The 13,137-nt window shown below is 36.5% G+C and overlaps 1 gene segment (V, D, J or C); it reads right to left on the bottom strand.

The window, feature by feature from the left end:
- The window catches only part of LOC107590419 (Ig mu chain C region membrane-bound form-like), a 29,923-nt gene extending 21,684 nt beyond the window's left edge, over positions 1 to 8,239 (bottom strand). The window contains 2 exon segments of the C gene segment in view: positions 7,759 to 8,062; positions 8,168 to 8,239. Of these exon segments, the coding sequence occupies positions 7,759 to 8,062; positions 8,168 to 8,213 (350 nt within the window).
- Between the last annotated feature and the right edge of the window lie 4,898 nt (positions 8,240 to 13,137).

Here is a 13,137-nt window from a genome sequence, read left to right as displayed (position 1 = left end):
AAGTTTCAACTGAAGTGTTTGAGTTTTGGAGTCTCGCTCGTGATGTTATGGCATGGGAGCGCTTCGTAGCGCAATCACCAAGGCGAAAAGCCAAAGGTCTAGAGAGGGAGAGAGCGAGCGAGCGACTAGGGCTTTGTGTCCATTTTTAAGCAGGCTGACTTTGGTCCGCCCCACGACGCGATCTTCCAATCGGACGCTGTTGCAAGGCGGAGCGTGCATACATTAACCTGATGCTTCAATTTATCATGTGGGGAAATATCTCTGCGACGAGTTTGTTAATACTTCTATAACGTTTCTTAATGCAAGTATCGTACATATTTCCCACTTCTCATTCATACCAAAGTTTCTCACATAAAATAAGCTTTCATTCAAGCTCAAGTAACAGGTATTTTGCATACACATTAATAATCTTAATTACAAAAAGGAAAAGTTATAAGGCAAAGATTAAGATATCATGGTTTCAATAACACATCAAACAGAAAGCATATTATTTGGGAGTATATTGCTCCGATACTTTAAATGATTTTAAATGATTGTCTTTTACAATCGTCATGCAAGATTCTGTTTCTTTTGTTGTAAGAAAAGGACGCGGGTCCGTAGGGTTTCAGAAAGGGGCAGGAAGCAGATGTTCAATGGGTCATGTGATGGTCACGTATAGATCCCGTGTTTGCAAGCCTGAGGGCATCAGTTAATTTACTCATCCCTTTCCCGTTGGATGTAATAGTTCCATTCATTGGTGGTCACAAGACATCACAAGGTATCTATAAGTTGTAGGCTAGATACAAAAGATCTCTGTGTTATCTCTTGATTGGATCAGTTTTTCATCACTCCTCTGAGTAGATGAGACAAGACTGACAGGAAGTCAACCCAGAGCATTGGAGTCATGTGCTGGGGTGATTAGTTTAGACCTCATGCTGGTTGATTCCATGAGGAACCAGCTTATCATTTAATGAATCGGCAGCCTATTGGCTAATCTTCAACATGTTTTACACTAAACAATACTTTTGGACTGCACTATTTTTAGAGGTTACACAGAAAAAAATGTCTATTTATAAGAGAAGTACCAATGATGGTGGTGTTGGAATTGGGTGAAGAGTGAAGACATGACTGTAGGTGAGGACTGCCAGGCACGGCTGCGCTGGTCCTGGGACTTAGCAACCAGAAGACAAAGCAGAAGACGGGAAGGTGATGAGAGAAGAGACCGAGAGCTAGGAGGGTCACTGATGTGAGGTCTTTTAACTTCTATGGAGGTGACGCCTCCGGGGGTTCAGAGAGCCAATGGTGACTTTAACTTTTGGAGGGAAAGTTTATGACCCTTTGTCTTCAAACATGGTATTTTTCATATGTAACTGGATTGGGTGTTGATGTAAAACTATTAAAGATTCCTAGGACACTAATATGTTGCATAGGTATCAACATATATTAATATACTCTCATTTAGATCATCAAAATACGAATTTGTAGATACCAGACAGAACCTTTGACTGAATGGTTCTTTGTGGATCCAAAAATGGTTCTTCTATGGCATCACTTGAAGAACCTTTTGAAGCACCTTTATTTTTAAGAGTGAACCAGCCGATCCATTCCATCGGTTTTCCACTTGAATGTCTGATCCAGTTTGTGTAGCCTCCACCTGAGGCTGGATATCCAGTGATCTTACAGGTGATGGTAAATGTTTCCCCTGGTTTAACTACCAGGATAGGAGGTTGAAAAATCAATACAGTTCAATCAATAAAACATTTCAGTAATACAAATTGAGCTCCACATTTGAACTAATGTTCATTAGTATTTTTTTGTTGTTGTTGTTGGGCTGATGATACTCACAGTGTGCAGTGGCCAAAATCAACAGTACAGATATGCAGTACATGATGCCGGTTGTATTTTCACTCTGCTCCGTAAAACACAAAGAGCCTTTATTATGTCTGTGTGCTTCTGTTTACATGAGCGAAGGGAGGAGATTTGCATTGATGTAAAAATCTATCTGACGATAGTAGCAAGATACAGATGTGTTTGTAAATGTTTATTGGATTCAGCAAGAGGAATTTTGGATAAACAGGAACATTTAATAAGGCTTTATGATTCATGTGAAAAAGGGGGTCTATTTAAGAGTTGCTAATTTAGTTACCAACAGGACAGTAAGCCGTGAACATGCACTTATCTACCAAACATTTATTATGTATATATAGTGAGATGAAGGATTGCATCGAAAATGAATGCAATGTCTAATATTATGTTAATATTATAAATAAATGTTCATATGTGCTCAGTGCAGATATTTTTATACAGGTTCTAAATCAGTTTGTGGCACAGTGTATAGCGAGCACAGTAATACACAGCTGTGTTCTCAGTGTTGACATTTTTTCCTGTTAAAATAACTGCGTTGCTGGAGGATTCAGCAGAGAAACTGATCTTATTTATAAGTGAATCTATGACGTAATTTGTAGCGGAACTATATCCAATCCATTCCATTGGTTTTCCACTTGAATGTCTGATCAGTTTGTGTTGTAGCCAACACCTGATACTGAATATCCAGTGATCTTACAGGCGATGGTCAACATTTCCCCTGGTTGCACAAGCATGACAGCAGGCTGATCCAGCTCAATACAGAAAAGACCAAACAATAAATAAAACATTCTCACTGAATTGAAAAGAGATCCACATTTGAAATATTTATTGTTGGACAGTGTGCAGTTGCCAAAATCAGTAGTACTGAAATACAGTACTTGATGCTGGTTGTATTTTCACTCTGCTATGGCTCTGTAAAACAAAAAGCTTTTATTGTGTATGTGTGCTACTGTTTACACGAGAGAATGGCGGAGATTTGCATTGATGTAAACATCTATCTGGCTGTAGTCCTTATGGTAATTATTAACAAAAATGCTAAATTAGTTGCCAATTTTATATTCTTGATTTATAAAATAAAGTCTAAAGTTAATCCAAAGAAAAAAATATAACAACCATATTTGCTTAAACATTTATTGAATGCTGGAACAGTGTTATGAATGCAAGAACATTAAAATAGAGGTTTTGTGATTCCTGTAAATATTTTTTTTAAGACTCATGAGGATAGGTAATGACAAGACAGTAAGCTGTGAACATTTGTTTACGTATTTTATATATCTGTTGCATATATTTGAAAGATCAAGAATTGTATAATTCAATGTAAAGAGTGAATGTGCAGTTGTTACCTGTTAAAGAGTTAGTTATATCTGATCTTAACCATAAAAATGACATCTGTTGGAGTTGTGGCTTCTTTAGTCACTGTGACTGTCTTGCACAGTAATACACAGCTGAGTCTAGTCTAAAACATTATTTCCCTGTGGAAACACTGTGTTTTTGGACGTGTCCTGGGTGAAACTGAACTTGTTTCTCACTGGGTCTTTAATGTAGTGCCACCACCACTACAAAGATATCCGAGCCATTCCAGTGTGTAAGAAAAAGTGACGAGGACATTGAAGATCTCGATGAAGATGTTTATTGCAGCATAGCAGTGACAAAGTACATGTAGAGTCAGAATGAACCACGAACATTCTAAGCTCAAACCTTTTATTCAGTTACAGTTTACTACCCTTAATGTAAATGAAGTTGCTCCTGTTGTAACAGCTGTGGTCTGTATGTTAATTAAGTTCTGACACCCCTTTGTCTGAGGTGGTTATCGGTGTCCCACACCCTCTCCCATTCTACAATTGGTCACCATTTGCTCAGGATGTGATCATCCCAAATGGTCTAGAAACAACATAACTGTTGACTTTCTTCTTCTCTATAATAATTAAGCCATTTTGGGAAATGAGCATGATCAAACATATATTGTGGAGTGGAATCTGGGTCGGGGCAGATTATAGATACTTACAAGTGCTTTTCCAGTGGGTTGATGGATCCAGTTAATGCAACAGCTTGACTCTGAAACCCTGCAGGAGATGGAGAATGATTCTTGAGGTTTCACAACCATAGAAGGAGGCTGAGTGAGCGAAACACAGAAAACACCAGCTGAAAAACAATAAAAGAATGTGTTAGTATTTAAATCTCGAAACAAAAATATTTAATTGCTTTAGAGTTTAGTAGTAGAGCTGATGAGAAAGATGATTTAAGATGATGTGAATTTCTCCTTCTGTGCCCCAGACACACTTCACTTTAGTACATAGCAGATGGAGAATTTGCATATAGTTATATATGTAAGCACAAAAAAAGATGAAGAAATTGAGAGGACATGTCACTTTTCTTTAAGGTGTAAAATATATTCTTAATATAAAGATATAATGTTGATGTTTCGATATGGAGGCCTATTTAGAGATTCTTATTGGTCATTCAATTTGCATCCTAAAATTTGAACATTAAAACTTTATACATTTGTTTAGACCAGGGGTTCTCAACTTTGGCCCTCAAGGTACATTGTCCTGCAGAGTTTAGCTCCAACCCTAACCAAACACACCTGAACAAGCTAATCAAGGTCTTCAGGATTGCTAGAAAGTTACAGACAGGTGAGTTTGATCAAGGTTGGGGCTAAACTCTGCAGGAAAGTGGATCTCAAAGGCCAGAGGTGAGAACATCTGGTCTAGAGCGACAGATCTTATTAGGTACATCAACAGAAAATTACATGCTGAAATATGGAAAAATATAAATGCATTTACCAAAAAATTAAATAATACAACAGCCACCTCCTGGTAATGAAACAGCAGGAGCTTTTGAGGACTTGGTTTTTGTATCGCTTTGACCCTGAACTCGTTCACTGTGTTATTACACAATAATAGACAGCAGTGTCTTCAGTCTTGAGGCTGTTGATCTGTAGGTAAAGCTGACCTCTGTAGTCATCTCAGGACACTGTGAACCTGCCCTGAACTGACTGGAAATAGAAGATCCGAGAACTGGTACTGGATACATATGGATGAATGCAATCCACTCCAGTCCTTTTCCAGGGATTTCTCTCACAACAGCTGCAGCACAGCTACTGAATGAAAATTCAGAGGATGTGCAGACCAGCCGAAAAGATTCACCAGGTCTTTTTACTACACCTTGAGACTGAATGAAAGTCTGACCATGAATATCTGTGGATCAGAACAAAAATGAATACACTGAAACATTTACAGAATCTAAAGCTTTAATAAATTACATTTAATCTGACTAATTTAGAAAATGGCATTATTTACTGACCATGTAAAAATAAGATTAACAAGAGTGAATTCATTTTTTTCTTCATTGTCGACTGCTGACTGACTGTCAACAAATACAGACACATTACAAAGCTTACAGCAGCTTAAGAAGAAAACACATTGCAGTTTTGCATTAACTCTTCCTTCCGTCTGCATTGCAAATTTTCTTGCTCACCTAAATGTACAGTATGATAAACAAGTGCACAAGAATTTATAAGGATAGATTTAAAAACATTTTGTAGAGTGAGTAGTGCACATGATTCACAGCATATCAGAAATGGGCCATACAGAAAATATCTTTATTACAGCAAAACCTTATTTTGATGCCACAAAATACTGTCATTTAAAAAGATATAAGTATATTTTTAAAAGATAATGGGATTTTTTTATATTTATGATTGGATACGGGAAGATGGATGGTAATATAGTAAGGGGTTTTGACTTGAGGATGTTTTTGTGCAGAGCTGTGGCTTGTTTAGTGACTGTGTGTATCTTGCACAGTAATACACAGAAGTGTGTCTTCAGTCTGAAAATTATTTCCCTGTAGAAACACTGTGTTTTGGACGTGTCCTGGGTGAAACTGATCTTGTTTTTCACAGAGTCTTATGATTGCCACCACCACTACAAGATATCTGAGCCATTCCAGTAGTTTGACGGATCCAGTGAATAAATAATGCATCAGTGAAGCTCACGGGATGCAGCTGCTGCCAGCAGTAGTAGAGCTGATGAAAAGATCGTGGTTTGAAGTAAATGCTACTTTATTACTCCTAGTCTTTTCTTCAGTAATTCTGCTTGTTAGCAGCTGTTCATCACTAATGCTCAATCATCACTTAATTAATCACTTAATTATCTCATTAACTTTAACTCTGCTTCAGGGTTACTTTAACACTATTTAGAGTGGAACCAAATGTTCTCTGAATAGAGTTGACTTAACTCTGGGGATTTTGCTGTTTACTAATTTATTGCGTGATTGATTAAATAGTGTGCAAATGTGAAATGCAACAAAATGCATGTACCAAGATTTCAAATACTTTAATGATGCAAATAAATAGTCAAGCAGTCATGTAGCAGCTGAAGAAAGTAATAATATATCAAATGCAAATAAACAGTAAATAAATAATATTCTAGGCACTTTTTATGTGTCTACAATATTTTTTTGCATTGTGTTTCCAACCAGTCTCTGCAGAGAATGCAATAATTCTTGCACAGGTCTTCAGGCAATTTGTGATGCTGTGTATTGCGTGCACAATAATATACAGCTGTGTCCTCAGTCTGAAAGTTTTGACCTCGTAAGAAAACTGTGTTGCTGGAGGTTTCAGCAGTGAAACTGATCTGATTCTTCATTGTGTTGCTGCTGCCTGTACACTCTTAAAAATAAAGGTGCTTCAAAAGGTTCTTCAAGCGATGCCATAGAAGAACCATTTTTGGTTCCACAAAGAACCATTCAGTCAAAGGTTCTTTAAAGAACCATCTCTTTCTTACCTTTTTATGATCTGAAGAACCTTCTTTCTTTTTTTGTGTGAAACAGAAAGGTTCTTCAGATGTTAAAGGTTCTTTATGGAACCATTTAGACAAAAAGGTTCTTCTATGGCATCGTGAAGCACCTTTATCTCCAGAACTACAGAACCAGCCAATCCATTCCAAAGCTTTTCCGGCTGAGTGTTGTATCCAGTTAGTACAGCCACCTCCTGATGCTAAATAGCCAGTTATCTTACAGCCAATGGAAAATGATTGCCCAGGTTTTATCACCATGAGAGCAGGCTGATTCAGCTCAATACAATGAACACCTGGAAACATTGCCATTTACTGAAATTATTTGTGCATGTTATCATCACAACTGAACTGAACATATTTTAAAGGAATATCAGTTACAAGACACCCTAATAAAACTGTAGTGTTGTTTAGTGTTGATAATGATACTCACTGGGCACAGTAGATCATCACTAATAATATAGAGTACATGATTATATCTGTCTGTAGTCTCTCAGGCGGGACTTGTGATTATCTCCACCCCAGAGCTCTTTATTGTGTCTGTATGCTCCTGTTTGCATAAGGAAAGAGGTTTGCATCATTCATTTGTTAGTAAACAAATTAAATTCCAATGTCAACTCTAAAATGGATATGTCCTTAAATTAAAATAACAACATTGCAGTCTTTGCTTATTGTAAATGAGCCAATAAAATGATTAAATATCTTCTGTTTCATTTTTTTTTTAAATGACTAATTAAAGATGAAAAACTATTTAAAGAAAATGCATTATTCTTTATTAGCGAACACATGAAAATGTAGAGATCCCAAAGCAGCACTATATGTTATTTTTTAACGTTGATTTATTTTTACTTAAATAAAATGTACACTGTGGCACATATTGCACTGATCAAATCTGTTGGTTTACATCATTTAAAAAATAGATCAGAATTGCTTGTGTTTCTTCAGAGTTTCAACATTGGACAGTCTGTTTCTTTGTCAAGAAAACAAACGTTCAGTCCGAAACTAAGACTGCTTGACAAGAGCACCACCTCTTGGAAATGGAACAGTAGGCATCTGGAGCATAAATGAAGCAATCAGGTAGTGGTTTTTGTATTGCTTTGACACTGAACTCATTCACTGTGATTCTCTTGCGCAGTAATACACAGCAGTGTCTTCAGTCTTGAAGCTGTTCATCTGTAGGTACAGTTGACTGCTGGAATCAGCTCTAGACACTTTAAACCTGCCCTGAACTGACTGGGAATAGTATGCATCACTGGTGGAAGTGATAGCTGCAACCCATTCCAGTCCTTTACCGGGTGCCTGTCTCATTACAGCTGCCCAGGAGCCGCTGAATGTAAATCCAGAGGCAGTACAGACCAGCGTAAAAGATTCACCTGGTCTTTTTACCACATCTTGAGACTGAGTGAATGTCTGACAATGAATATCTGTGGAAAAGAGAGAAAAACTGAAAAGTCAGCGAAATGTAAAACTAAGCTTGCCACAAGTATTTATACAGTAATATATTATTATTTATTTAGAAATTAACAAACCATGTAAAAATAGTAATATCAGGACTGAATTAATTATTGTTGTCATGATTATGCTCTTCTACAAGAACCACATACAACAGCACATATACATGCACATATACATCACAGTTTTGCATGAACTCCTCCTCCAGCCTGTCCTTTCTTGTTTGTATCTATTAGTATGAAAAACAGAAATTTGTATATATATAAATAAATAATACACAAAAATGTTAACTGTGGAATAATGAATAGTATAATGGGCCTAGATAAAGTAAGCAAAGAAAAATGGTATATAGTAAATTTCTGAGAATATTTTTCATAAATGTTAATTATGACAATTTAATATTTTTAAAGCATTTTTGCCTAGATGAAAAGTGTGGATGGATGGTAGCATGCATGGGTGTCCCTAGTCCCATTTTACAGGGGCACGAGCCCCAGTTACTGATAAATCCTCATATGTGTTTTCTTTAGGTCGTTTTCTGGCGACTGCAGATTCGTGAATGTTCACTCATGCACTGAACTGTTTGCGGCGGTTTCTCATACCAAAGTAGTAATGGGATATTTTATGAGAAATAAAATAAAAAGAGCACTGAATAAGGTGGATGTTTACCTAAAATCTATTAGGAAGCAAAACTTTCAAATGTCTTTTATCATTTATCAACAACGAATCAGCTCTTTATTGCGTGTGCAGCTTGTAAACAACTCTGTACTTCAGGTAAAGACTATTTATAATTTAATCAGACACCTGGCAGACAAGTTAATATAATTTAAGATAAATTAAGATAAGTTATGATAATTAATGTATGAAAGTATAATGTATGAATTACTTTCATCTGCCTTTATACATTCTACATTTGTAATATTCACATAAAGGCACTGAATATTTGCAACGCTATTACAACACTTCCTCAATATGTTATTCTGGTAGCACCAGTTCTAATGTAGCCCGATTGTCATGCTGCAAGTTTGTAGTAAAGATACAATCTTGGGCTGCATTTATCAAAAGCATTGTGAACTAAGTTGCTTGTAGAGACCATTGTTGGCAATAGTTCAATGATCTAACAGTAGATGCACTGCTGATCAAGGCTGATTAGTCAACATTCATCATCTGTATATGTGAATGAGGAAGTAATTTTTGTATTGCTTTGACACTGAACTCATTCACAGTGACTCTCTAGCGCAGTAATACACAACAGCAGTGTCTTCAGTCTTGAGGCTGTTCATCTGTAGGTACAGTTGACTGCTGGAATTATCTCTGGACACTGTGAACCTGCCCTGGACTGACTGGGAATAGTAGATTGGAGAACTAGCTGTGTCGATGTATGCAATCCACTCCAGTCCTTTTCCAGGGCTCTGTCTGCTCCAGCTCAGATATAGATGGCTGAAAGCAAATCTATATCTGTAAAAGCAAAACTGTTTGATCAGTGTCAAACAGTTGGACAAAACAGCGCTAATGCAGTGAAAAACAAGGTCAATTTTATCAGAGATTGTGGAGAGAATAGTGACTCACGTCCAGATGTCAGTAAATTATTCTTTTCATTGTGTATTTGGATTAAAAGCATGAATGTTTTATAATGGACGCTGGCTGGCGCTGGAGGTGTTATGCCGTGGTAAGAAGTTTAGCGATTCTGAATGTATCCAGTGGCGGTTTAGTGGTCTTTGGCGTCTCCCTGTGGTCATGTTTGGTATCGCAGCTTGACTTGTGGTTATTTGTATTGAAAACGTTTGTTTAATTAATGATTGATTGTGACACTATACATAGCCTACATTGTGAATTATGAAAATTAAAAAGTAGTTATTTAACATAACAAATAAATATAAATAAATAAACAAATAGGGGGGGGGGGACCGGCACTTCTTTTTTCCCACTTCAAGCACTGTGTGTATGTATGTATATTTAAAGGCCATACCCTATGTGTGTGTGTGATATTGTTTTATATTTTTCCTTTCATGCAAGTAACTGTCTACAGCTTTCTTTCTCTTGCTATAGATATTTTTGTGCATGCCTCTTGTTGTTTTGTGTCACTGTGACTCTCGTGCACAGTAATACACGGCTGTGTCTTCAGTCTGCATGTTCTGGCCTGTTATTGTCAGTGCTGCTGGACGTGTCTCTGGAGATACTGAACTTGTTCTTTAGTTTTTCACTATAGTGTGTGACTCCACTGCAGCAAACTCTTCCAATCCACTCCAGTTCTCCAGAAGCTTGTTGTATACAGTTTGTGCAGTAGCCACAGTTAGACAGTGAATAGCTTGAGACTTTACAGGAGAGACTCAAAGGTTGGCCAGGCTTTAGTTCTTTAGAGTCTGGCTGAGTGAGTTCAATACTGTGGACACCTGGAGAAAGAAGCATGTGAGTTCAAGACAATAATAAATAGGAAAATTATTAACAACATTTTAGTATTTTCTGATTACATACTTGCTGTTGAAGAAAAGAGCAGCAACAGTATCCATACAGTCATGATGTTTAACTTTTGCTCTTTACTGTGTACTAAATGTGCAGCGTAATTAGCCTGTTTATGTGCACATCCATAAATAAGGAGGAGTCATGAAAGATTTGCATCATGACCTGAAAATTTTAAATTTACCAATGGGAAATCCACTCTCTTCACAAACAAAAGCATACTCTTATTTGATCTTTTGCTTCATCCATTTATAGTCGTGCTTACAGACAACTGCAGCATATTTCATAAAGAAAACGGCACTGCACAGGCAAAGGCTGCATGTTGTTTGAGAGCTAATTTGAGTACTGCCTATCATTTCCTGCTATTACCACTATAATGTGCTTACTTAGAAAGTATACATAGACCACAGACCTGAGGTTATGTATGAGGTTTACATATTCTGCCTTTTTGGTTTTTATGTAAGACAAATATAAAAACAAGCACACAATGTTTTACCACATTATAGTAACATGACAGACTTTCCCATATTACTTATTTAGGCCGTTTCTCAAAAGGAAGGCTGCATCCTCCCCTCCGGAGGTCGAATTTGTAGGCTGCATACGTCATAAAGAAGATCTTATTTTAGAATATTAACATTTATAAATCTGACCATTATTCTTAGTTAAGCGTAAATTGTTGTAATATGCTTATGACTCGCAAATGTAATGTTCGGTTAACTGAAATAAACCAGGCTTGGTGATGTATGCAGCCTGCAAATGCAACCTCCGGAGGATGCAGCCTTCCGTTTGAGAAACGGCCTTAATGTCTGTAAGGGTCCAATGAAGGGTTTACAGTGCTATTTCAGTTTTCAGCCATAAATTTCAGTTTAGTATCATAATTATGATTTATAGTTTATAGACTGTTGGGCTATGAAAAATAAATATTACAAATGTATTGTCAGGTCTGGTAGAGTGTCTGTGTTTCTGGAAGAGACAATGGTAATCTGCTTTTCAGTATGTCACCTCTATACCATACAATAATCCAGCCCGTTGTGCAGCCTGTCATGTCTAGTAAACACAACTCAAAAACTCAGAAAAGGTGATATTAATAGCCATAAAACAGTTTTCTGGCATTAATAATTTTGACAGAATCATAAGTTAAAGAGATGCTGTATTACAAATGTCTGTATGAGCCTTTAAAGGGATAGTAAACTATAAACTAAATTCTGTCATCATTTACTCACCTTCACATCCTTATAAACCTGTATGTATGTATGTATTTTTTCAGCTGTTTTTGTCCACATAATGAAAGTCAGCAGATCCAAAACAACAATGGATATCACTGACCTGAATAAACAAAAATATTGAGACATTTTTAACGATATATTATTTTGTTCACGTTTCACACCTGTATGATTTTCTTTATTATGTTAAATCGGTATTACTAAAGATGACTACATGTTTGTAAGTATAGACAGACATGTCATGTCTGAAAACTATGAAAATATACCCAAAACTGTATTAAACTTCCATTCCAAATCTTCAAACACTATTTGAGTTGTGTTATAAAACATCACAGGTTTCATTGTAGACCACAGCTGTGGCTTTTCTGCTTATTGGGCTTCTTTTCTGCTCTTTGGGCTTTATGTAAGTCATGTATAAAAATACACAGGAAGTGTTTATCAGATTATATGTGCCATATGTGGTACCATCTACCTGTAACAAAAGCCTGAGGAATAATTCTGCTCATTGAAGTCAGACAATGGAAGATTTTCAAATTGAAATGACAGAAATTGAAATTCCAGAATTTGAAGTTCCAGAAACTGAAGTTCCAGAAGGGGACTTTTGTGATGTGGCGATGGAAATGGATTATGAATTAGAGATGGAGGATGATAATGCGGATGAAGAATCTGAGACTAAAAGACCATCTCATACAAAAGCTCAAAATCCAAAACGCCTAATCCAACAAAACCTCCAAGGTCCTCGCAAAGTCCAAGTAAAAGTGAAAGACTACTTGCGCCACTCTGTGTTGATCGTCACCTTCTGCAACTGCCTGCTTCTGGGTACGGCTGCATTGATATACTCCTTAAAGGTAAGGAATTTGCAACAATTACTAACACATTATATGCAATGGTTCAGGTCAAACCTGACTCAGTAACTGATTTTTTTTTTTTTTTTGACTCAAAGAGCCATATGTTTGCCATATATTATGATCAAATGGCAATTTAATTTGTGTATTTATATTCACAGGTAATAAACAGGAAGTATAAGAGAGATGTCAAAGGAGCAAAGAAATTCAGCCGCCGTGCTCTGGCTGCCAATATTTGTGCCATGATTACAACCATCATCACCATAATTGTTGTTTCTGTTGTTGCTGCATTTAGACTTGGTTATTGTTACCGTTAGTATGTTGTATCATTTAAATTTTCAGATCCAGTCATTACAATGAAATATCAACAGCAAAACTTGTAGCTCTGGCTATATGAATATGATATAAGAATATTATAAGATATAAGAACTTCATTAGTTTTGTATCAAAAATTATTATTTTGTTACTGTTTGATGCTTATTATTAAACATTGCATTCAACTGTACATCTTTGTCTTTTCAT

This window comes from Sinocyclocheilus grahami, unplaced genomic scaffold (genome assembly GCF_001515645.1).
Source record: "Sinocyclocheilus grahami isolate Dianchi unplaced genomic scaffold, SAMN03320097.WGS_v1.1 scaffold127.1, whole genome shotgun sequence".
In the NCBI taxonomy this organism is placed as follows: domain Eukaryota; kingdom Metazoa; phylum Chordata; class Actinopteri; order Cypriniformes; family Cyprinidae; genus Sinocyclocheilus; species Sinocyclocheilus grahami.
Note: the sequence above shows the minus strand (reverse complement) of the source record. Positions and strands in the feature narration are given on the sequence as shown.